The sequence below is a fragment of the Stegodyphus dumicola genome, chromosome 6 (assembly GCF_044657685.1).
Source record: "Stegodyphus dumicola isolate Sdum_Otavi_A_Nest chromosome 6, ASM4465768v1".
Classification (NCBI taxonomy): Eukaryota; Metazoa; Arthropoda; class Arachnida; order Araneae; family Eresidae; genus Stegodyphus; species Stegodyphus dumicola.
This window is the reverse complement of record NC_140773.1, coordinates 16,229,146-16,254,667: the sequence shown is the minus strand read 5'-3', so window position 1 is coordinate 16,254,667 and position 25,522 is coordinate 16,229,146. Positions and strand designations below refer to the sequence as shown.

The 25,522-nt window shown below is 32.0% G+C and overlaps 1 protein-coding gene across 1 annotated transcript in view; it reads left to right on the top strand.

Moving 5' to 3' along the window:
- LOC118205901 (cartilage oligomeric matrix protein-like) overlaps window positions 1-25,522 on the top strand; it is a 242,136-nt gene that overhangs the window by 109,797 nt on the left and 106,817 nt on the right. Inside the window, exons 5-7 of the mRNA XM_035378174.2 lie at window positions 472-548; window positions 18,981-19,035; window positions 21,219-21,374. Coding sequence (XP_035234065.1) covers window positions 472-548; window positions 18,981-19,035; window positions 21,219-21,374 — 288 coding nt within the window. The remainder of the gene's footprint in view (window positions 1-471; window positions 549-18,980; window positions 19,036-21,218; window positions 21,375-25,522) is intronic.

Below are 25,522 nucleotides of genomic sequence, written 5' to 3'. Positions count from 1 at the left end.
TAACGTTCTGAGGGTACTCGTTTTTGAGTTATGCGAGATACGTACGTACGTACGTTCGTATAGACGCCAAGAAAAATTCTCTTCAGAAATCATTTTAAAGCAGTTTTGTAATTTTTTTGAAGGAAAAGAGTCTTTTATTCTGTCCTTGCGTACAGATATCACGCAAAAACATCGTTAAATTGCATTCGAAAGAGGTCAAAATGGATATTTTCGTTGAAATATGCTGCCTGAAACTTTTCTCTATTACAATACTTCCTTTTTACTTCGTATAAGGAAGTAAAAATGCATACATTTAAATTAAAAGCATAAAAAATAGCACATAATGGCATTTTAAATAAACATGTAACAACTGCACAGATTATGGAGAGAGATTTTAAGCATTATGTATTGACAAAATTGTGCACTTCTCCTAACATTTTAGAAACTTTGAGATAACATATATTTATTTTTATGTTTTATAATTTCTTTTAGAACAAGAACTCCTGACTCGGACATTGACGGAACTTACATTAGCACTTAAAGAAATGCGCAACAATATAGAATTACAGGTAAATATAATTTATTATCTCAGACTTGGAATTAATATAATGATAATTTTTTTTAATTCATAGACAGTTAATATTAAATTTACTCTCCTGAAAAACTTGCAATTACATTTTGTTTATTATATCGTTATGTATTAGCTATAGATTATTATATGAACACTTTTCAAGAAATTAGTTCTAAAATGACGTACATTATAATAAGAAGATAATGTAGTAGATTAATTCATATCCTGTTTCGTCAGATAATAATTTTTGGTTTTACTATTTTATTTTGGGTGATAAATTGTATGTTATTTACCTCATATGTTTGCAATCACTATGGTATGGTATGGCATATTAGATTACGGCAAAGCACTCGATTGCTATCTGCATTAAGGGAGGGATGCCTTCGTGGAGGACTTTTTAAGGGAAACTGGCTGGTATACACGTTACAAATGGGAAAAACCACGAAAACACCCATGCAGCCAGCTCGTTCGCGGAATTCGAACCTCGGACCGAACTACCAATGTTCAGCGACGTTACCGCTCGGCCGCTGGTGGGCCCTGCAATCACTATGAGTCTATATCAAATCGAAACACTTGTTCGTCTCAAGACATTTTAAAATGAAATTAAGTTATGTTAGAATCTAAGGTAAAGCTAGAGGAATACTGTGTTATTTAAATAAACCCTATATCAACTCATATTATTTAAGACAATATTCAAGGAGCAATACTCACGGACAGGCCTTTAAATATAATTAAATTCTCTTTCAAGGTTCTTTTTGCGTGAACTAACTAATAGATATAAAATAAATTAATATGTATAATGTGAATTTTAAGTTAAGATTTATAATACTGGAGTCAAAAGTTTTTCTTTACTTAAAATACATGAATAAAATGAAGTGAAGCGTTCGCAGTTTTAATACTAACTACGTATTATTTAGTTTAAAACACAATTTACGTATTCTTCTTGTAATTAATAAACATGGTTAATTATTTCATGTTCAAGAACAGTATCTCTACATATAATAAAAGAAAGAGTTTGTCCGTGTGTCTTTTTTTTCGCGCTGCGCGTAAGCTAATAGACCCACTACTACGAAATTTAGTACATAGGTGCATCTAGACAAGAGCCAGTGCACCTCGAAGCGAGTTTTTCGAAATTTGAATTCGAATTTTTTTAATTTTATATTTTGTGACGAAATCGCGTCATTTTGAGACATAATGGGCTATAGAAAAGCGAGATTTTGCTCTACACACACCATTTTCCCATCGTCATGAAACGTAGGCACTTAGCTATTTTGCGAACTTAAAATAAATTTCATGTTTCAATAAATCGATCAAATACGAATTTATTTAACAAAGTGAGCTTAACACCTTTTCTACGGGATTTTTTCTAAAAAAGTTTATTTTTAAAAATGTACAGTTTAGTATTCTTTGATTTTTGGACACTTTAAACTTTCCTCCTTGCGACTGCTTTTGCAAAAAGAATTTTGGAAAAATGATAATATTTTGTATTAAAAAAAAATTTTTAAATGAAGCTTCCGAGTACACTTCTCACATCTTTAAAAATGTGATTTTGACAACAATTTTCCTTTCTTATTGTTGTTGATAGATTTTTGATGAAATCGCATCATTTTGAATAGTTTCATTCTTTTCGAAATATGGGTTTGGCAACAATTTTTCATCGTATTTCTTATGTCACTGTTTTTAAGAGATTGGCATATTTCATTGTCATTTTTTTATATAGATAATGCATTTTTATTGATTTTTTTTGATAAAGTTGTTCTGCAGAGTAAAATTCTGCGCAGAATGTTTTGTTTTTTTGAATTTCTTTCATGTTATATTTTGCTTATTTCACTACTTGTAAGATACTGAAAAGTCTTGCATGATTTTTTTTCTTCAACGGAAAGTTGGTTAATTTGTTTTATTAGGATAATTAATATTTGTATTAAGGGATATAGCTTATTTCATTGTAATTTTTTCTCTTGAAAATATAAGATAAAATATCATTAATTATACTTAGAATTTCAGAACTTTTTGTCTTTTGTATTCTTTTATGTTATTTATTGCTCATTTCACTGTCTTTAAGATATTGAAAAGTTTTGAGTGATTTTTTTAGGAAACAGAGTTCTTAACCTCCTTTATACCATTTCAGTTCTTAAGATTTGCAAAGGGAAGTTGGTTAATTTATTTATTAGGATAATTAATATTTGTATTAAGGGATATTGCTTATTTCATTGTAATTTTGTTATACGTAATAACTTTTTTTATGAAGTTGTTCTGCAGAGTAAAATTCTACGCAGTTTTTAAGTTTAACGTTTAGTGTTCCCTTCAGCCATTTTTCCCGTACATTTAAAAGCCAGACGAAGGTGGGCAGCGAAGCTGCTAGTACAGTATATAATAATCAGTTTATGGAAATTTGTTGAGTCCCTAAGAATGTGTTATATTTTTGCTATTTTATTACCAAGTAAATATTAAAGAAACAAGTTTCGGTTGCTTTAAAAATATGATATTTTGCTATTCCTATTTCACTATTTAAAGAAAAATTGCGGCATTTTAATGATATAAAGGTAATGTCCAGACAAAACAAGGATGTAAATTTTCCATTTTGTTAAACGGCTAATTTGTTGCAGATTGTAAGAAAATAGAAATGTGAATGTCTGAGTTAATACTTTATCAGGATTTCTGTGTTAATGTTTCATTGCCTTCTGTGTATTTGCCTACAGCCTATATGGCAGATTACAATAACTGATCTCTGTTGCTTTGCTCAAACTCTATATTTCTGGTTTTTTGTCAAAGTTTATTGGTATATGATTTGGGACTCAAAAATTAAAATTTGATGAAGACAGTTACAGCTAGGTTTCCAGAATTTCATATGACGGTTTTCAAAATAGGCTGTAATGTACTTCGAAAAGCGCAGTATTAATATCAAGAGCAGAGCATGTTTTTTTTCTAAATGCATGATGGAAGGAATTTTGAGTAATTTGTTTACTTCACTTAGACTTAATTTTATGTTTAAAGGTAATAAAACTTTGCCCAATGTGTAGGAGTGTTACACGCAAAGTAAAATTTATTTTAATAGCTAATCACTTTTAACAAAAATCTACGGAAAATTTGTTTTATTTGTAGGCAATAAATTAAATTAATTTCTCATGTAAAGTTTCCCAACATTAGTCTTGGGAAGTGCACAGCATAGGTTAAAAGGTTTTGAAAAGAAGTTAAGCTGATCAGTTCACATTCAAAACAGCGAAGGTTTTTGATAATCAACTTTCGCTATTATGAATAGAAATTATAATTTTTTAAAAACGTTCTGAAGCGGTAAAACGTTTATGTAAAACATGAAGTTTTACTGCAAAAACGTAGTGAATCATTTTATGGTCACCACTTTCCTAAAATGAAAATCTCTTACAGAAACCAAGTTTTCTTTGATAAAGATATCACAATTCTACATCCAAGTAACAATCCCCAGAAAAGAACAAAATCATCCAGAGTCAAGGGTAGTTATTTTATGACAGCCTGACTGTATTTTGTTATCGTAGCGTCCTATAAATTGGTTAGAAATTAGAAATTTATCAAGGTCTGAATTACCTAAAAGCAAACGAGGCTGAAGCTTTGGCTAACCTTCAGTGCATGCCCGGAGCGGGTTCCTTTCAGTGGACGCTTCCAAAAAAATTGTATAATATTTAACATGTAAACATATTTTCAATTCTAGATTATAAAATATAAAATCAAAGTTTGGAAACAAAATTTAAATTTCGCCAATTTTAGTTCTTAATGTCTTTTTCAAAAATCACACTGGAGTTTATTCTTCTACTCTAATTGGAAAATGATATCATCTTGATTCGTACATCGAAATTAACTTGCCCAACCAGTCTCTGTTTTGCATGCAACCGCCATATTTGAAATTCTCCATATAGCACAAAATATATTCGGAATATCCTGAAGATGACGCTCGCGATATGAGCGGATATGTCCTCAAGATATTCCAGAATACTCCAACTTTAATTTCCTAAACACAGTCTTCAAAATGCTTAGTGTCACATCCCAGTATATCCTCAGGACATCCTCTCTAGGCCCCATCTACCGAATACGATATATTGTTAGGCTTTAAAGAACTGCTTATAACATCCTCAGGACAACCCGAAATATACCTTTAACCTCCTATACACATTCTCCTGACTTGCATAATGTTTCACACTGTAGTACTTCCTTAGGACATTCTCTCTAGATCCCGCTGATAAAATACGAGGTGCTTTTAGAATTTGAACTCATATTTGCTACCTCCTCAGGAAATCCAGAAATATCCTCTTAATCTCCTCAAAACATCCTTCCGAGTGCTTAATGTCACATTCCAGTGTATCATCAGGCCGTCCTCTTTGGGCCCCATCATCAGAGCACGAGATGTTATCAGGATTTGATATGACGCTGTAGAGTCATTAGGTTAATTGGAAGCAGAAAAGATGAAAAATATGCAACCACCTTCGCCGGGAATTGAACCACGGACCTCTGAAATACCGGCTTAGTGTGCAGAGCCACTACACCACGAAGGCACGCTAGGGAAGTGGAAGAACTACCTTATATACTCCTCTTTTTAAAGGGCGATTAGGGTTTTAGGGGACCTAGTCGCCAAATCCTGGGTGCGGAGAATCATCATCCACAACCCTTTTAGTTCGGGCGCCACTTGTAGAGTCATTAGGCTAATTGGAAGCAGAAAAGATGAAAAATATGCAACCGCCTTCGCTGGGAATCGAACGACGGACCTCTGAAATACCGGCTCAGTATGCAGAACCACTACACCCCGAAGGCACGCTAGGGAAGTTGGAAAATTATCTTATAACGTGAATATGAGGATTTTTTTAGTATCCCAGGCATGGCAGTGTTTAATCGAAAACAATTAAATTGCATTATTTTGGTCTTTTTTATGAAATATAATTAATTAAGGTTTGTAATCAAAATAAATATGAGTTTTTTAGGTTCCTTTATTACCACAATTGTACAGATAGTAAAGTATCCTGATTTAAATTATATAAACTTAAATTTTACACATCGCATAATAAATTGAAACGAAGCAAAATCTATACAGAAAGGTAAACTCTATCTTAAGTAATTTTTAAATAAAATAGCTGTGGAATGTTAGGCTATTTCAAGAAACACTTTGTTAGTACTTCAGTTTACATGAGGGAAGAAGCTTTGAGAGAGGTTTATACCGAACTCTAAAATTTCAGCTACAATTTCAATTAATTTCAGCTGCCTGTAAAACTGACAGTTTTACAAGTGGTATTCATTATTTATTGATTTTGAAGAGTTCTTAGGTACTTGCTTTTCATTAGACTCTACTCGATACTTCGAAACAGACGGAAAAAATATCATTATCCATAAACATCTTAGAGCCACAAACTGCGCGTGAATATAATCGCATCCCTATCGAATTAACCGCACGAGGAGGATGGGCATCTAATTAATTTGGCACTCTCAAGACATAATTGAACTTTTGTGTTTTAGTCGCAACGCGTCCAGAATGTTGTAGTTTCTCGGAAATCAATTCGCATTTGTGCGTCTTCTCCAGCTCCGAGAATTACTTCGTTTTGTAAAGCAGTTTGGCCATCGATTGAGAAGCAATCGAATTAAGTTTCATTTTGTCCGCAAAAAGACTATGAAAAGAGCTCCTATTGTACTTTTCTCTAAGATATTCTCTAAAGAATTGTTGTTACACGCTATGTGAGACAATTAAGCAGCGAATTTTGTAAAAGATGAATATAATTTTTTTCGATAGTGGGTTTTATTATGCAGCAGCAATTCTTAATAGAGAGGAAAATAAAAAGTAACATAACTAAAATATAAGAATTATAATGATAGGGGTTTTTCTAATTTATTCTTATGCTTTAGATGAAAGCATTGAGAAGAGGAAAATAATGTTTAATTCTAAGTCTGATGTTGTTGAAGAAGAAGCAGTATGGTAGAAAACATTTGCAAACTGAAACTTTCAGAATCCAGTCTAATACTGCTTTTCTTCTTAAATAAACATATTTTCTGTTAATTTAGAAGTCAAACAACAAAAATCCGCGTTATATTTTCAAATTTTCACAGGACTAGTTTCGATGGTTTACCGAACCATCATCCTCAGCTGCAAAAGCGCAAGCGAACGGGATAAGATTTAATGATTAGATAAGATAAGAAAGCCTGGATAGGAGATAAGCCTCTGGCGCCATCTCTTGATGAAACCAGAACTGAAACATAATTTATTTAAAGTCTGAAGGAAAAGATGGATTGGAATTAGGGTCGTTAACTAGAACAGAAAGATTTTTTTGAATGTGAAATGCCTCTAGAAAATCCAGTTCACCAATGGAAGATGTTTTTTGAATAATTTTGGCAGCAGAAAAATTGAAAGTGTGATTTTCGGACCAACAATGTTGGGCAACAGAAGACTTCTGCGTTTCATTTTTTTGTAACATATGCCTCATGTTCCCCTTAACGCGAAATTTTAAGGCTCTCTTAGTTTGGCTAATGTAAATTATGCCACACTAACAAGAAATCCTATAAATACCCCAGGAATTCATATCCGGAATGGGATCCTTGAGTATGGAACTCGGAAGTTTATTGATGGGAGAATACGCTACCCGAAAATTTAATTTCTGCAAAATACGTGCAAATTTATAGCTAATTGATGGAAAGACGGGAATGACAACAGAATTTTTATAATCTCCTAAAACAAGAGTGTGCCTTTTAGTGTGTCAAAATGAGAATTTTTTAACTGCTTGATTAATAATGTTGGGTGAAAAGCCCCTGTCAATAGCTATTGCTTTTAAATAATTTAGTTCTTCATGAAGGGATAGCTTGGAGGAGCAAACTTGAAGAGCACGGAAAACATAGGAACAAAATGAAGCTAACTTTTGTTTGGTAGGATGACATGATTTGAAGTGTGGTGGAAGGCAAACCGATGAAGGTTTACGGTAAACCGTAGTAAAGTTGGATGTGTTACGTATGACCAGAATGTCGAGAAACGGAAGAGAATTGCAAGTCTCAAGTTCAAAAGTGAACTGAAAAGCAGGATCAATAGAATTCATTGTTGAAAGAACTTTATTTAAATCATCTTTATTACCTTCAAACAAGGAAAAAGTATCGTCTACGTAGCGGAACCATACCGGGAAGTTTAAAGTATCAAACAATTTTGATTCATAATAATGCATGTAGATATCAGGCAGGATGAAATTGAGGGGGCTTCCCATGGCTAATCTCTCAGTTTGATTGTAATATTTATTTTGCAAAACAAAATGCGTGTGTTGTTTGACTTCTAAATTAATATTTGTTCGGCGTGTTATTGTATCTTAATTATAGTTTCTGTTGTTGCCAGTTTATGAAACTAAATCTTTTATTGTGAAATAATCTTAAAATTCAACTCAAAACAAATCTGAATTTAAAGATCTTTTTGTTTTGTATCTTCTACTTGCCTTTATTGTTTCAGTATTTCTTTTCTGAACGTTATATAGAGTCTGGTCTTCTTAGGTAACATTAACTAGTAACTCTAAAAAGACGTTAAGTGACTTTTCACTATATTTTGTAAGATAGTAAGACAGATCTTGTTTTTGCCTGTGTCCGCGCATGTTTCTCCCCGTTCTGACAGCCGGAATTTCTCGCCTTTGCAGTACTTGCTGCTGATATTCGAATATCTACACCGGCTATGTTCATGAGCCAACTTCACATTAAACTTATATATATGCTGGCTGTGTGAGCACCAAGTGTGCATTTTGGTTCGACTTTAGTTAAACTAAAAGTGTTCTTTGCACTCCTCTCAAGTCTCTGCAGTTAATTTCAGACTTGGCGATCATTCGCGTCAGTGAGCACAGAGTTTGGATCTAGTTTATGAAAGCTAAGAAGACCAAACTTCATACAGTTTCCGATGGCACATCTCATTGAACGAGTTTTCAAAACTTTCCTTTCCTAAGATTTAAGTACACCTTGCACACACACACACACACACACACAAAAAAAAAAAAAAAAAAAAAAAAAAAATAATAATAATAATACAGTTCTATGTTTTCCGTTTTACTGGACCGATTGTCGAAATTTAACTTGCGTCTTCCAAGTCTCGAAAACGCAACTTATGATATATATTAGATTTGTATATATAGCATTATTCTAACATAGGTATTTTGATATAAAATCGGACTTTTTCTGAAACCAAGTGTTTTCCAAAATTTGATTCTACGACTCAAAGTATGCCTTGATATTAAATTTTCTAATTTTTGGTGAGAAATTTATAGAGAAATTTAAAAATTTATCTTGGCGCATTTTTTTAGTTTGCGCCAAGAATAATTAACTTGGCGAACTTCTTAATTTATGGCAACCTAGTTTTCTTTTCTTTTTTACTTCCTTGTACGAATAAAAAGGAAACGAAGTAAAAAGGAAGTATTGTAATCGCGAAAAATTTCGGGTATCCTATTTCAACGAAAATATCGATTTTGACTGTTATCCAATGCAATTTAACGATATTTTTGCGTGACATCTGCAAGTAAGGACAGAATAAAAGCCTCTTTTCCCCCCAAAAAAATTATAAAACTGATTTAAAATGAATTCTGAAGAGAATTTTTCGTTGGCGTCTGTGAGTACGTACGTACGTACGTATCTCGCATAACTCAAAAACGAGTAGCCTCAAAACGGTGAATTTTTGTATGTAGGACTGCTGTAACATTTAAATGTGCACCTCGTATTTTGGTTGCAATCGGCGGCACCAAAAGTATATATATATCCACTCTGTTTCTCGGCTCAGTAATCTCAGTGTCTTTATTCTTATAGGTTTTTTTTTTATTTATTTACAAATGATTGACTTATGTTTTTCTTATCTTCCGTTTATTTTTATGCCTTTAGTAAATCTGCATGCAATATTTTTAGAATTATCAACAATTTAAAAGTTGTTTAAATGCGGCTAAGCCTAATTATTTTTGCCATGGCGGCCATGTTTGTTTACATTTGAAAGAGCAGAATAGTCGATTTGTTGCCAATCTAGAGAAAGTAAGCTTCGCAATAAAAAAGATAACGCCTTCTTTTATTATTGCGAATTAAATCATGCTTAATCCAAACTGGAATTTATTCGAGGAAATAGGGGTTTAAGATTTACTTCATAATTTTTAATACATATATTTTGAGTTTATATGTATTTTTGCCTTGTCGCGAAGTGAAAACTGAATTAATTGAATAAGAATACTGAGTCGTCTGTGAAAAACTGTTTCTTTTTGTTGTTGTTTTTTGCTTAATTTCTTTTATGCATCATTTTAGATTTATTATAGTATTTGAATAAAACATGTGGCAACGATTGTATAATTCTTAGGGTGATATAAATTTTGTGCATTCTGAGTTAAAAAATGAATGAAATTTAACGCTGTTAAGTGAACCTAGGGCCAGAGTGTCGCTATGGCAAACAAACATAGTAATTTTTAAGAGTGTATTTATTCTATTGTGGTTTATGCGCTAGCGATGAAGTAAATTTAATTCAATCCGATAAGATTAAATGCGTATAATTTAATATTCCGTACAAGGAAGTCATGTGGTGTACGCATCAGTTTTTTTCGTTGTACACGAACGGAAAAAAAGGTTATCGTTCATACTTTCAAATAATTTTCACAAAGTGCATAAGCCATATTTGGCGTTATTATCGCTTATAACAAATATTCCAAATTTTAAAACGCACCTGTATGTAAATTAACGTATATCTTTTTTGCAGGTATACTTAGAAATACATGTATTTTAAGATGAAGGGGAAAATTTTATAGGTTACAATTCAAAATGTTTTCCGAAAAATTTATAAAAATAATTTAAAATACAAATTTAAAAAATAAATCATGTAAAATATGCTAATTTTATTTGGAATGAACATGAATTTCCTAATGTGAAAGGCAGAATAAAATATGTTTAATAAAAACGTTTAATAAAAAAAGAGATATTAATATATATATATATAACAAATTCAACTAACACGGAGGTGCTAAAACTTTGAGAGCTAGCTTTTTAAAATCTACTCTTGCGATTTTTACAAAACAAGGCACTTTGGACTAATTTGAATTGTAGAATCGAAATATGAAAAAAAAATTGGTATGTTATTTCAGAAAAAGTCCGATTTTGTGTCAAAATGTGGATTTTAGAGCAATGCTATATATAAATCTAATATATATATCCACTTTTGAGACATGGAAAAAACAAGTTAAATTCCGACAATCGGTCCAGTAGAACGGAAGATATAGAACCATCCCATTTTTTTAGGCAAGGTGTACAATACCATTTTCTTAAGCATATTCCTATATGAAAAGTAGGCATTTTATTAATTCAAAACCATATCCTCAAGTGTATATTCACAGAAATTGATGGTATTTGATTTATTCCGAGATAGTAGAAACTGTAATCAATATAAAATTATCGGAGTAAATGATGGCAGTACAATAAGTAATTAAGAGTAGTCCGTTTATACAGACATTTTTTTCAAGAATAATAATAAACATTTTTAGTAAATTAGCAACTTTGTGTTTTCTCTTAAAATTTCTATCAAGTCAGACAGATTTTATATGTTGTATTATCATCATTTACCTTGCTGATTTCATATTAGTTTAAACACGGCAACTACAATAAAATATTCACTAGTTATGTAGAAGTATACTTTTAAGGGAATAAAGAAGTGAATGAAACACAAAATAAACGAGTTTATAAGTTGATCTAATTCTCCCTATTTCCAGTGCTCTTCTAAATTATCTAGCTTACATTTACATTCTTTTGCACAGCAGTGCGGCGAATGTCGAAATCGATTTCTTAATTGCTATTGATACTAGTTTTCAGCCATCTGAATTTTGCGCTGTAAGTTATATTTCATATTATAAGTTATTTAAACAGATAGGATTCAGAGATAGGGAATTAAATTATTAAGCATTAAATGGGGCAAATGAATTAGCAGCGTAATTCAACCATAGAAAGTTATTCTGATTGCAATTAATCCCATGCAGTTAAATAAGTTTATATATTCAATCAAAGATTATAAGATTCGAAATTTGGATTATGGTTAGTAAATTTTCCTGTTTGAGCTTATTAGCTGAATTGTAATAGGTTGATCCGCTAAACACGAAATCCAGTTATATTATTAGTTTTCAGAAATGTCTCCTAGGCGGAGTTCTATTTTAAATGTGCATTAATTTCTGCACCATATTAAATAGTTCATCATTTAGAACAAATACCGTTGATATTTATAAATCACTAAACAAATACAATCAGAAGGGATCTCGAAATTTTACTGATTTATCCAAACGGAATAATGCAATAATAAGCTAGTGTAATGTCATCAAACTCAGGTAATTCTTCTTCGGTTTTCTCAATTATGACTGAGCGAATTAACTCAATGAACTTTATTTTTAATGTACAGCGAAAATGAAAGCAAGTTTTCCTTAGAAAGTCCTCCATGGAAGCATCTTTCCGTGAGTAATAGCTGACGCGTTGTTTTGTCACAATTAACACTGGATTATTTAATTTATAGTAAAGTGTTTGTGAGCTATCTGCCTGAGTGATGTCTTCGTGGAAGAATTTTGAGAGAAATTTTCTCATATTCACATGACACACGACAAAATAATGAAAATTTCCCTTAAGCCAATTACTGACATTAACTAACATAATATAATCCAATTGCGATAGCTTTTGAAGAGGGCATAATCGAGCTGTCTTCTAAAGTTATAATTCTTCATTCAGGTATAGCTGTTGGAAAAAAAAAGAACTAAAAAGAGCTAGCATTTAGTTTATTTAATTTTTTTGTAACATTTTATTGAATTTTCACTTATCAGTGATGAAACTATTAATTTTAATATTATGTTTCAGAGTTCATTGCATAGAAACTGTATTACTGCATAGAAATATCAAATAATTTAAAGGAAAAAATATTATTCTGAAACAAAAAGATATCTTTTATCGGCTACAGAATTTTTCATCTGCTCATCAACATCACCTACAAAAGCCTGATGATATTTTTTAATTAAATTTTTTTATACCTAATACAAAAAAGCAATATGTCCCTTAGAGATTAAAACTATCGTTGAACAAAGTCTAAACAATACTATCAAGCAATGTTGTAAAAAAAGGCCGAATTAGAACTTTCCAATAAATCCATTTAAGATACGTTTCAATTTGTAATGTTGTTCTATTTTCTTTAAGCGAACACTTCTTTAATATTTTTTCTTCCAAAGAATCCTTAAATTAGTTTAAATTTTGCAAACAAGTTTCGGAAATTTTCAATTAAGCCCGGAAAAAAATGCGATTAATGAACACTGCTGTAGGAAAGAATTAAACTTGTCTTGTTTCGACTTAAAATAAATTGGCTTTTTTTATTCTCTTGATGATAAATTGCAAGATCTTATTTAGTTGGGATTATATTTTTTTGCACAGAAAATATGTCTTTCCTTCATGCAAAGACCGTGAAAATTTTGACCACCGTCTTCTGGACTTATTAAAATTTCATTTTATATTTTTTCTGAACAATAATTACTCCGTCAAACTCTGGTCAATTTTATGTGTCTGTGATTTGAAAATTTTGTTACTTTTATTCTCCACCAAAATCTTTTAAAATAGACTTCCATATTTAGAAATAAAGATTACTGTAATTTAACTCAGTTTTGATAAGAATCTCACTTAACCATTGCATTTAATTTAGGCCAGCTTACATTAGGCCAGTCAATAGGAAACCGGAAAATTTGCATCAAAAATCGCTTATATACCTGACATTAATGTTGTATTAAGCATGAAACTTTGTGAGTTTGATGTTGTAAAATTTAAGAAAGTCAAGGTAACAAAATGTTTGTGAATTATTTAGAGATAGGTATTTTATTGTTTTTCTATCTGCTGTAATAACTATGAATGAAGAGAATATTTAGATTTGATTTTGGTGTGCATTAATAACCTAAGACAAGGCCCGCCAGCCGCCGAGCGGTAAAGTTACTGAACACTGGTAGCTTGGTCCGAGGTTCGAATCCCGCGAACGGATTGGCTGCATGGGCGTTTTCGTGGTTTTCTCCATGTGTAACATGTTAATAAGAGCCAGTTTCCCTTATTATAATACAGTTTAACCTTAGATCTTTGATTATTCAAAGAACTAATAAACATACATACAAAGGTTTTGGTTCTAACATAACTTAGAAAAGTGTTTGGAATGAATTATTTGATTCTAGCAAAGCACAACAGAGCTCAAGTGGATTACTGTGATAGGTATGCATGAAATACTTTTTAAGGGATAGTGAATCTGCATTTATACGATGAAAACGATAAAACTATCATGCAACCAGTCTATCAGCCACTAAGAATAGAATCCTGGGCATACAAATGCTGCGCGAAGGACGTTCTAAGGGCCCCAGATTTGCTGACTAACCAATTATATTTAACCGCAATAAAAGGAAAATATTACAAATATTCTCACCCATTTTTGCAGTATTAGGGTATGTAATCTGCAAATATTTTATATTTATAAAGATCTTATTACATTTACACGAATGTATTCTCCAGATGCAAAATGAAGTCAGGACTTGGCAATCAAACTAATACATAAACATTCTCGTTAGCGTTGCTTACTTTAATTCCCAAACTACTGCTTTGTGTGTTTGCCTACGCGTTTACTTTTTAAATCTTTTGAAAAACCTCTTTTTTGGCAGCTTCCAACCCAAACGACTTATCCAGGATTGCAACAGCAAGTGTTCTCTTTCGTGAAGCGTTGATGTCCTCTTGGGACTCATCGGCACTAAATGGGGCCATCTGGACCCTGTATCTGCGACATTTGATGCACACACGATGGCGCCCCGGAGGGGTGGACATTTATATGGCTTTCAGTTTATTAATTCATCCCCTCCTGTTAGTGGTTGCCTAGAGCGTTCTGCCCAACCGTGCTTTATGGAGCAGTTAAAAGATTTTATCCGCAGAGATGAAGGTGATATAAAATGGACTCGAGACATTAAATCTTTTATTGTTAACATTTTTCAGAGCTGGTAATAAATAAAAGATGTTTTTATTTTCAATAATAGTACAAGCGTTATGATGAAGTTCATTTAATCGTATTCGCAGATGGTTAGTGAAACATTATGGAAAACTAATCCAAAGTAGCAAATAAAAATTACATTTTTAAAACTTTATTTAATAAATTAATTGACGTCTGGTACATACATAGTGGTGATAAAAGCAAGGGAATCAGCCGTAAAACTCAGAACAGAATGTTGTAAGGTAACGGTTGTAAAGTTTGAAATGTTAGAACAGAATGTAGTAAGGTATTTTTTCAATCTTTATCTCGTAACTTCTTGGTGTAATTGGAAGCACGTCCAGCTAGCAATAGGGAGTTCAAGTTCCATAGAAGGCATTTTTGTCTTCTGCTCCAAAAGAATTTTAAATGACTGTACACATTAGCGAAAATTATAAATTATTCTAAAATTACTGTAAGGGATAATTAAAAAAATGCATTATAAATGAAAATATTTCTTGAATTTACTGAGACAAAATGCATTTGTTTGTTGTGCACTTAAGGAATTTATGAATTCAGATTTCTTGGAAGCTTTTCTGAAGAATTCAATTTGTATCTGCTTTTTCTTCTACCATGTTTTATCGCTTTACCATCTGGAAGTTTTCAAATTGATACGTTTTTGATACTTCCCCTTTTAAAGGGCGACTGGGGATTAGAAGACCCAATCGCTAAATTCTGGTGGTGAAGAATCATCACCTACCACTTTTAGTTTGGGCGCCACTGTAGATACGTTAGGTTATTTCCGATGTAAGGTAACTGAAATATGTGCGGTACCCTCGCCAGTACTCGAACCTGGACCTTTTGTACACGCGTCGAGTGTGCTACCGTTACATTACGAAGGCATGCAGAAAGGAGGAAGAAAATACCTTACAGCACAAACAAATTGTTTTACCATTCAATACCACATATTTGCAGCTACCGATAGAAGATAGATGTGAGAAATAATTCAATAACGAAATTGATTTTTAGATTATTCTGCTCCATTATATTGCATTTTTATTACCTTTGTCTTATTCACAGTTTTAATGCTGAAAACGTCTAAAATTTAATATTTCAAATTATTTGCGTTTAATTTGACGATATTTCTAATCTACGCGATCAGGCAAGTATTGTTGTTGCAAGAGACATAAGATCTTGAATTTAACTTCCCCACGACTTAGCAAATGGCATTTGTCATAGCGCTACCGTTCCGCACAACTCAAGATTTTAAATTTATTTTTAAATTATAATTTAGTTGCTCAAAAAATTGAGGGACCTTAAAGACAATAAACTCATTTTTCGATAATTACAAGTTATTTTTAATAATGTATCTAATTAATGAATGAATTTAATTAATTAAATTATAGTAAAATATCCAACTGATGTCATTATTAATAGAATATGCTGATAAAACCATATTATTATGTACTTTGATATTCAGGATAATAATATGAGTTATTATATTCAGGATAATAATATGAGTCCTCAGGATAATAATATGAGTCCATCAATGAGTTATTATATTTTTGCTCACGTTACTGCTTTATCTTCCTTGGTTTTAATTCTTTTGTATTCGTGGACTATCGTATTTAAAATTTTCAGGGATTAGCTTACTAAAAGCAGATATCGAAATCCCATCAAACAATAGCTTTTTATATAATTAATTTGTTACCTAACTGATATACGTTTTTGCCCGGAATTTCAGATTCCATAAACGTTTATCCTTTCAATGATTATAAATTTTCGTTGTGGCAAAACCCGAGTTTAATTTTTAAGGCTCTAATTTAATTTTTAAATTTAATTATTCATCTTTTAATTAATATTTGTCACTAGCTTTATTACTGTATTTTCTTTGCCTTTTTTGTTTAGGATTTTGGATGATGCAATGCACTTTTTTTCTAGCTTCTTCAGTATATACATGTCGGTAATAAAATTACTTCCTCTATATAAGAACCCCTTGCTGCCTATTCGCTCAACCAGTCGAAATTAAATTTCAGATATTGTTGTTCGAAGGTATGCGCGCGAGATTGTGATGATTTAAAAATAATAGAGCTTTCACGGTTACGGTTACAGTGAGAAAACTTCAGAACTTTCGAATGATAACAAACCATTTCCTGCGCAAATGGATCAGCGCATTGAAAAACCATAAATGGCGTTGGAACGATACACGTATGAAGAAAATTGACGTAAAGCATTTGCAAAGAACAGCATTGTCAAGGACCAGTGACAACACAAGAAAGGAGAGGGGCAAAAAACTTTTATTACAATTAAAAGTTTTCAAGGCACCTAAATTCTGGGATTGTTGACAACAATGACGAAAGTAACACTGCAGAAGGAATCTGTGTACAATACTATTCATCTTAGAATACTGTATATTTCTGTGTAGATTTCAGATAATCCCAGAACCAGAACTCCATCGGCGTGAAGTCGGGGCAAAAAAACGTACAATACATATCCTTTGGTCGGGGATCGCGGTGGCCGCAAAATTGCAAAGTTAAACTCTAACTTCAAATGTTGTGCACGTTAAAAGCTTGAAATTCCAATCACAATTTTAACAATTTTAACCAAATTTAAACAAAATTTTAAACAAATTAAAAAACAATTAACAAATTTAACACAATTTAAAAACTTCTAATTCTAGTGACAAACAAGGGCATGATATGCCTTTGTTTCGTATGATTTTGCCCAAGACATAAATACGCATATATAGAACGGGTAGGTGGTATATTCATTACGTTGAACATTCCAAACAAGAGGAAAAAAAAGACTAAATAATAATGCAACTAACCATTTTTAAAGTCATGAATAAGCAGTAAAATTTGCAGTTATTAATAATATCTATAAGAAAAATAAAGAGATAAGTGTTTTTTGACAAAAATTGAAATAAGTGTTACGTGCTACATACGTAACATATTACGTAATATATTTAAGCAATTTAATCACTGCAACAAATATGTATATATGTATAAATCTTAACAGGGGCACTCATAATACATCATTTTCTTTCGCATTTCCCCCCTTTTCTTACTAATTTTATTGTTTTAAAGTCAAGAGGGAAAATTATGCGAATAGTTTAATTTCTTAAGGACGCGATTGCAGTAAGAACATAGCAAATGAAAAGTAGTTATGGGTAAACTACAGGTAGCTATAATAATATTATTTCTTTAAAAGAAACCTACATTACGACAGGAATACATACTAATATTAAGATTTCAATATATAATAAGATATCTTCCTTTTTGTTTCCATGTAACTCGGATCTCGGCCATTCTTTTTGTTGTCTGTGCAGCGTCTTAGGCTTCAAATCATCCATAAATATGAAGAAACATTAGGTATTTTTGTGAAGCAAGCAAGATGAAAAATAAGCAATCGCCTTCGCCGGGAATCGAACCATGGACCTCTGGAATACCGGCCCAGTGTGCAGACTACCACACCACGAAGGCTCGCCAAGGAGGTGGGAAAAATGCCTTATACACTCCCCCTTTTAAAAGGCAACTGGGGTTTTTAGGGGACCCAATCGCCAAATCTTGGGTGAGAAGAATCGTTATCCAACACCCTTTTAGTTGTAGGGACATTAAGTATTTTTGTGAAGCAGGTAAGGTAAAAAATGAGCAATCGCCTTCGCCGGGAATCGAACCATGGACCTCTGGAATACCGGCCCAGTGTGCAGAACACCACACCACGAAGGCTCGCCAAGAAGGTGGGAGAAATACCTTATAAATAATTAAAGAATGTGGATGAGCAGCCGACTCAGCAAACTCGTAAACTGAAAGTCAGTTCATGTTTGCTTTGCTGTGATGGTGAGGGTGCTTATAGTAAGTTGGCATAAATTTTAATAGTCAGAAGGAAAGGTTCGGCGTGACTTTCGCAAGTAGTTCGCGAGGGTTTGTCTTTGTTAATAAGAAGAAAACAATCACTACATGGATGAACCCATTTTAAAATCTAGGGGAGTTAATTTTCTGAATTCAATGAAGAAAGGAAAAATTACGCGAATAATTTAAAAAATTTCAGAACCTAAGGCTAAAAGGACAGATGTGAAATTACGCAAGGTATATCTTTAACATTAAAAATTCTGTTACTCTAGGATATCTGCTTTCAAATCCACAACAATTACTGATTGCGTGTGAATTTTTGATTAATTGACTTCATTTTATCATATAAATGTTTGATTTCATTTTATCATATATTTCTGAGCATTCAGAACTTCTTATAGGTGTGTATGTAATAACGTCATAATTCTGTTTGAACTATTCAAGGTTATAAAACTATAAATGTTTTAATTACCTTCTCCATTTTCGTCTGTATTCGCTCTATGAATCATACGCTTGGCATATCTTGTGGAATCCGTCTACATAGTTCGTTGCTCACTATTGAAACTGTATGCAGAATATTTGCAGAAGTATTCATTCATTTAATATTTATAATAGCTTACATTAATTTCCTTTTTTCTTTATCCAGACTCGAGAAACAAAATACTTGAGAGAAGCACTTCAGAACTGCGCTATGTGTAGAGGTGAGTGTTAGAAATATTAATTATCTTATTGCTTGGTTATTCCTTTTTGAAATATTTTAATTTTTTTTTTGTTTAGAAAGCTCAAACTATCTTAGCTAAATTTGTGTTTGTGTAATTGCACTGAGAAACAGAATTTCAGGAAATTTGTTAATTTAAGCAGATTTTTTAGTAGATTACAATTTAGTTGAGGATCTAATTATTTATAGGATAAAAAGGAATTCTCAAAATGATAAAGGTGGCAAAAAGATGAAAGGGAAAAAATCATTGAAATACAGTAAATACGTGGGTTTTATATAATAACTGCTGCCTTTGATGTTGCCTTTAATTAGGATGCTTTCATTGAAATGCCTTGAGGCATCCCTAATAGTTTCAAGCGATGCGAAAAATGAAATCGAGATCTTCGGTTTAAAGTACATTAAAGAAACTTTTTAAAATGATTAATTTCAGTATTTTCTTTGGATTTTGTTTTCTTAGAAGTTAATATATTTGAGCACGCAAAACATTCCATACATTAATAAAATATTCAGCACTTTATTTTAAAATAAGCTTCATTTGAAATGGCTTTGCTTGGGCTATGAGTATGGGCTATGCTGATACTTTGCCTGAGCTATGAATGTACTTTCAACATTCTGAAAAATCTGATGTGCACACCACATGACTTCCTTGTACGGAATATTAAATTATACGCATTTTTTCTTGCATTTCATTTAAACTTATTGGATTGAATTAAATCTACTTCGCCGACAACGCATAAGCCACAACAGAATAAATACATTTTTTAAAATTCACTCTATTTGTTTACCATAGCGACACTCTGGCGCTAGGTTCACTTAACAGTATTATACATTTCGTTCATATTATAACTCAGAATGCACAAAATTTATATCATTTAAAGAATTAGCTAATCGTTGCTACATGTTCTATTCAAATACTACAATAAATCTAGAACGATGTATAAAAGAAATTAAGCAAACAAAACAAAACAAACAAAAAAAAAAAAAAAAAAAAAAAAAAAAAAAAGAAACAGTTTTTCATAGACGATTGAGCATTTCTCATTCAATTAATTCAGTTCTCACTTTGCGAGAAGGCAAAAATATCTAAAAACTCTAAATATCTGTATTAAAAATTACAAAGTAAATCTTAAACACTTAGTTCCTCAAAAAAATTCCAGAAAGGATTAAGCATGATTTAATTCGCAATAATAAATGAAGGTGCTATCTTTGTTGTTGCGAAGCTAAGTTTCTCTGGCAACAAATCCACTATCCTGCTGTTTCAAATGTAAACAAGCAATGGCCGCCATAAAAAATTATTAGGCTTAGCGGCACTTAAACAACTTTAAAATTGTTGATAATTCTAAAAAATTGCATACAGATTTACTAAAGGCATAAAAACCTTAAACGGAAGATAAGAACATGATTCAATCATTTTTAAAGCAAAAAATGTACAACTTACAAACATATAAGAGTAAAGAAACTGAGATCACTGAGCTGGGTAACAGAGTGGATATATATATAAATATATTTATATACGTTTGGTGCGGCCGATTGGTTTTTGAGTTATGCGAGATACGTACGTACGCACATACGTTCGTACAGACGCCACGAAAAATTCTCTTCAGAATTCATTTTAAAGCAGTTTTATAATTTTTTGGAGGAAAAGAGTATTTTACTCTGTCCTTACGTACAGATATCACCCAAAAACATCGTTAAATTGTATTCGATAGCTGTCAAAATGAATATTTTCGTTGAAATATGCTGCCTGAAACTTTCGCGATTACAATACTTCCTTTTTACTTCGTACAAGGAAGTAAAAATGACCAAAGTAGGCTAGTTTAAAATGTCAGAATCTGCAGTGCATTTGTAACAGTTGCAGCCTCAGTGTAATCTAAGAAGCAGAAGCATATCTAACTAATTCCCAGTGTCTAACATGATTGGGGTCTTGTAGTTATGACGTGAAAGAAAAATGGTAATATTAATAAAAAAATTGCAATATAAGTTTCCAAATCAATTTCATCGCTTTTTCCATATCCATCAAACATTTTATTTTTTTTTCATGATTTAATATGTACTAGAAACATATTAAATCATGAAAACTAATATAAATTATTAATAATGAATCTAATGTTGGTCATGTAACTTTATAACATGATAGAAACTGTTCATGCGTATCATTCTGTTTTCCAGAAGAGAGATCATGCCGAGACAGACCTTGCTTCCAAGGAGTAGTTTGCACTGATACTCCTGGCGGATTTCGATGTGGTTCCTGTCCAAGAGGATTCGTGGGCGATGGTATCACATGCAAGCCCGAAATCACTTGCAGAGACAGACCTTGCTATTTGGGTTTGTATACTCCAGAGTATGCTTTTTCCATATACTGCCACAGTTAAATAATCCAGAGCAATACAATTAAATCGATGTAAAAACAATCGAGTATACGGAACAATACAATTGTATCGATATTTTTCATTTTTAGTACGCAAAATACGATGCTTTTTTGATTCCGAGAAGCTGTCCGTAATTGCAGTGCTATTAGCGGAAAAAAAAAAGTGTAAGCGAATAAAATAAATTAGATTTTTTTAATTGCAAAGGTACTTGATTATACATCATTGGCTTCCATGCATCAAAGACCTATGAGAGTGGAGCATGGGGAAGGGGAAAGAACTAGAAACACAAAAAGGTACAACAGTAATTAACCTCACTACAATAACAATAACTACATTAAAACTGAAAAAATTAATAACAATTGACTACATAAAGCATTAATAATAATAATGATAATAATAATTAGTCTCAGGATGTCTCAACTGCATCAAATCTCTAGCCCGCCAATATTGACAGGTTTCCTTCCTTCAACGAACGAGGAACATTTTAGCCAATGATCTCTGTCCATCTCAAAATTCTGTCTGCACAAAGTGCACAACGGACTCTTATATATATACCCTTTTATATACCTTTATATATATACCCTTATATATTTCTTTGCTAACGAGTTTCTTCGTTAGCCAAAGAAGACGGCACTGTTTTTAATAATATTTTTTCTCTAAACATTTTTCTAGGTCTTGGCAAGACCCTTGCTTCAATTCGTCTATTTTATTATCATTTCAGTTTTGAATTAAAAATATTTTGGGTACTTTTACAAAGTATTAACTCTTTAAGCTAGCATGTCCACCCATAAAACATTGTATATTTTGACTCATAGCATATCGCTATTTATTTTATTCTGTACATCGGCATTTTCATTCCCTAATTTTTTATCTTTTTTTACACCTTAATGTGTTACTTCAAGCGGACGCGTCGGGAAACTGGAACAGAGAATTGAGACTCAAGATTTTGACAAAGTTTATTTAATTAATTGAAAAATGTGTCGCGTACAATTTCAATTGTCTGTTTCGGCGAAACGCGGGATGGAGTTAGCTTAGTTCAAAATTCATTAAAAAATATTTCCCCTGACGTTCCTTGGTGAACTTCGAATTGGGCTAATCGACCATTTACCGCTTCTTAATTTTTATTTTTAACTCGATTAATTAGTTAATACTTTTACTATGTTTTAAATATACCTTAATTAGTTTAGCATATTGCTTACTATTAATATTGATTTTTACTTGTAAATAATCAAATGTTATATTTTTCTCTTTTAACACATTTCATTGCAACAAATTTTGCTTAAAGTTTTCACGGAACCACAGTATTTAAGCAGCTTTTTAGCGTTCGTACTAGAATTTATCTTTTAATTTCTTTAATTTTGCAGCACAATGCGCAAAGTTTTTGACTACATAGGTCTTTTATCGTTTGTTCTTTCTACTTTAATTAATATATATATATATATATAAGATGTGCAGATGTTTAGTGAGACAATCATGTCTCTTCAAATGAAACACCACAACTGCGTTCAATCTGGGAAAGACTGGGATATGACAAATCTAGTAATTATTATCTACTAACAAATCTAGTAATTGTTAAGATATTATAAATCTAGTAAGTATATAGAGTCTTTCTCTTTTGTTCTACATACACTAGAATAGACCGTATAATGACCTGGCGAATTCTCGCATAGACGTGAATAAAACTACTGACTCAGACGAAGGGTAAAAATAACCCTTTATTAATTCAAAATAATTAACAGAAAGGCATTGTCTTCGTGCGTTAAAAAAAACACCGTCAACTTGCGGTGAAAACAGAACGTAGAATATAATGCAAGTCAAAACTGCGGGATACTGTATCTGATAAGGCCAATAGGTTTACTAGGATAACAGCGAAATAACAACGAAATGTGCGCTTGGGTTTCGAAACACGCTCTGAAAAACTCAGATATTCACCCGTTTAAATGAGCACTTCACTTAACTTTAAATTTACATCCTGGCGAGAGAATGTGAGGGTAAGTCGAGAAGTCTAGAATAGGTATCAAACTTAAAATAAATTTGTTATGCAAATTAAGGAAAGCCCTACAAGTAAATGTTGCAAATCTAATCCCTCCAATTCTTATTCTTAATTTCTTCAAAAAATTTAACTTCAAAATATTTCCTCGGGATATTTTTTAATATTCGTTTCAATGATTTGAAAGGTATCCCACATTTATTTGATTGCAAGATTTCAGTTATTTGATTTAGCTAGTTTATCAGCCCATTCATTACCAGTAAAAATAAATTAGATAAAATGCTCAATTACATAAACATATATTTTTACTAATCAAATTCGATTTATTAATAATAAAGTAAATCCCTTTCAATTAATACTTTAAAAATTAATAATACAGAAAAATCTGTGGATTCTAAAACTCACCCGGTTTAGTCACCTTTATATGAGGAAAAAGAGGCAGCTTACATTCCAAGAATTATTTTTCTTCATATTTGAATTCGATTTATTAGCAACAATAGTACATATGATTTAAATTCGTAATATGAAAAAATTAAATGCATCGAAATAATAATTCGTAAAAATATGCAATTCTCAGACGCATATCGCTTTTGAAAACATTTTATATACAGGAAAGGATGCAGCTTAGAAGGGAAGAATATTTTTGAATAATTGAATTTGATTTATTTACTACAACAGTAGTACAGCGCTTTAAATTTATTATTTGGAAAAATGAATTACTTCCAAATAATTAATACAGAGCCTGTTCACACATTTTTAAACGATGTATATTGTATTCACAAAACTAAATTACATAAAATTCTTGTGTTTTAAATGTTCTATTTGACATCCCTTATTCTGAACTATCTTTCGATACTGCAATTTACAGGATAATAATGCCTTTTGAAGTAGCAGAAGAGATATTCTATCCCATTACTCCCGAAGAGCTTTTCACAGTTCTGTTAGGCTTTTGGGACAACGTTTGGATAATGCAATTTTTAAAAGTCCAAAAGCACAAAAAGGAATAGGTGACACATTGGGAGATTTAGTAGGGTGGTGTTGGTGTATTTAATTATGGCAAAGCACACTAGGGCTATCTGCCTAAGGGGACGGATGCCTTCGTGGAGGACTTTCTAAGGGAAACTGGCTCGTATACACGAGATTTAGTAGGGATATCAGTGAAGGGTGTGGCCTTGATACCAGTTTTTTGTTCCATTTTTTTTAGGAAATTTACAGTGGATTTTGATGTGTAACTGCTGGCTTTGTCCTGATGGAGTCTCACAGACGGATGGCACTGTGTGTAAAGCGATGGTATTTCATTCAGAAAAATTGGTGATAAAATATGTTCTTGATAGTATTTGGAGTTAATCTTGACATTTTTTTGCGCTCTCTTTATTTTTAACTTGCCATTATAAGAAAAACCAGCAACAATCATGAATCCCTTAGAAAAACTTTCTTTCGATTCTTTGAACCATGTACTTAAATTTTTTCTCCCCTTTTATGATAATAAATGGCTCTTTTTTGTTACAATCATTTAAATACACCTATGCTTCATCTATTGTGACAATTGTTTTCCATTTTTCTTGGGATCAGTGTTTCTCACATAGAATTCTGCAGCGTGTCCTGCGTTGAGCGATATGCTTTGGAAGAAGACGATGCACATTGCGTTTTTTCGCTTTCTTAAGATTTAAATCAACGTTTATCATTTTGTTTACAGTGGACACCGAGCATTTTAATGATTTTGCAACTATTCTTTGACTAGGGGGATTTTCTTTTAACATTAAACAACGTGCCTTTGGAATAGTCGAAGATGTCCGTTTTTTCCTTCGATAATTGTTTGGAATTTTTGTCCCACTTGAGGCTCCAATTTGACGTTTGTTTCCTTTCCTGTTGATGATATTGCCTATCGACGCTTTAGCTATCACAAAACCATGACTCTCACATCGTTTTTGGATAACGGAGTATGCATATTTCTCTTCGGAAAGAACGTAAATGTAGCCTTCGAAGCACTGCTTTGTTAAATTCGCCATTTTGAATAAAAACAAAACTTTCAAGCCACAGACGATAATGTTGACTTTTAAAAACATAGTACAATTGCAATTACTTCTTTTGCAGCAAACGAGTTTTTATTACCG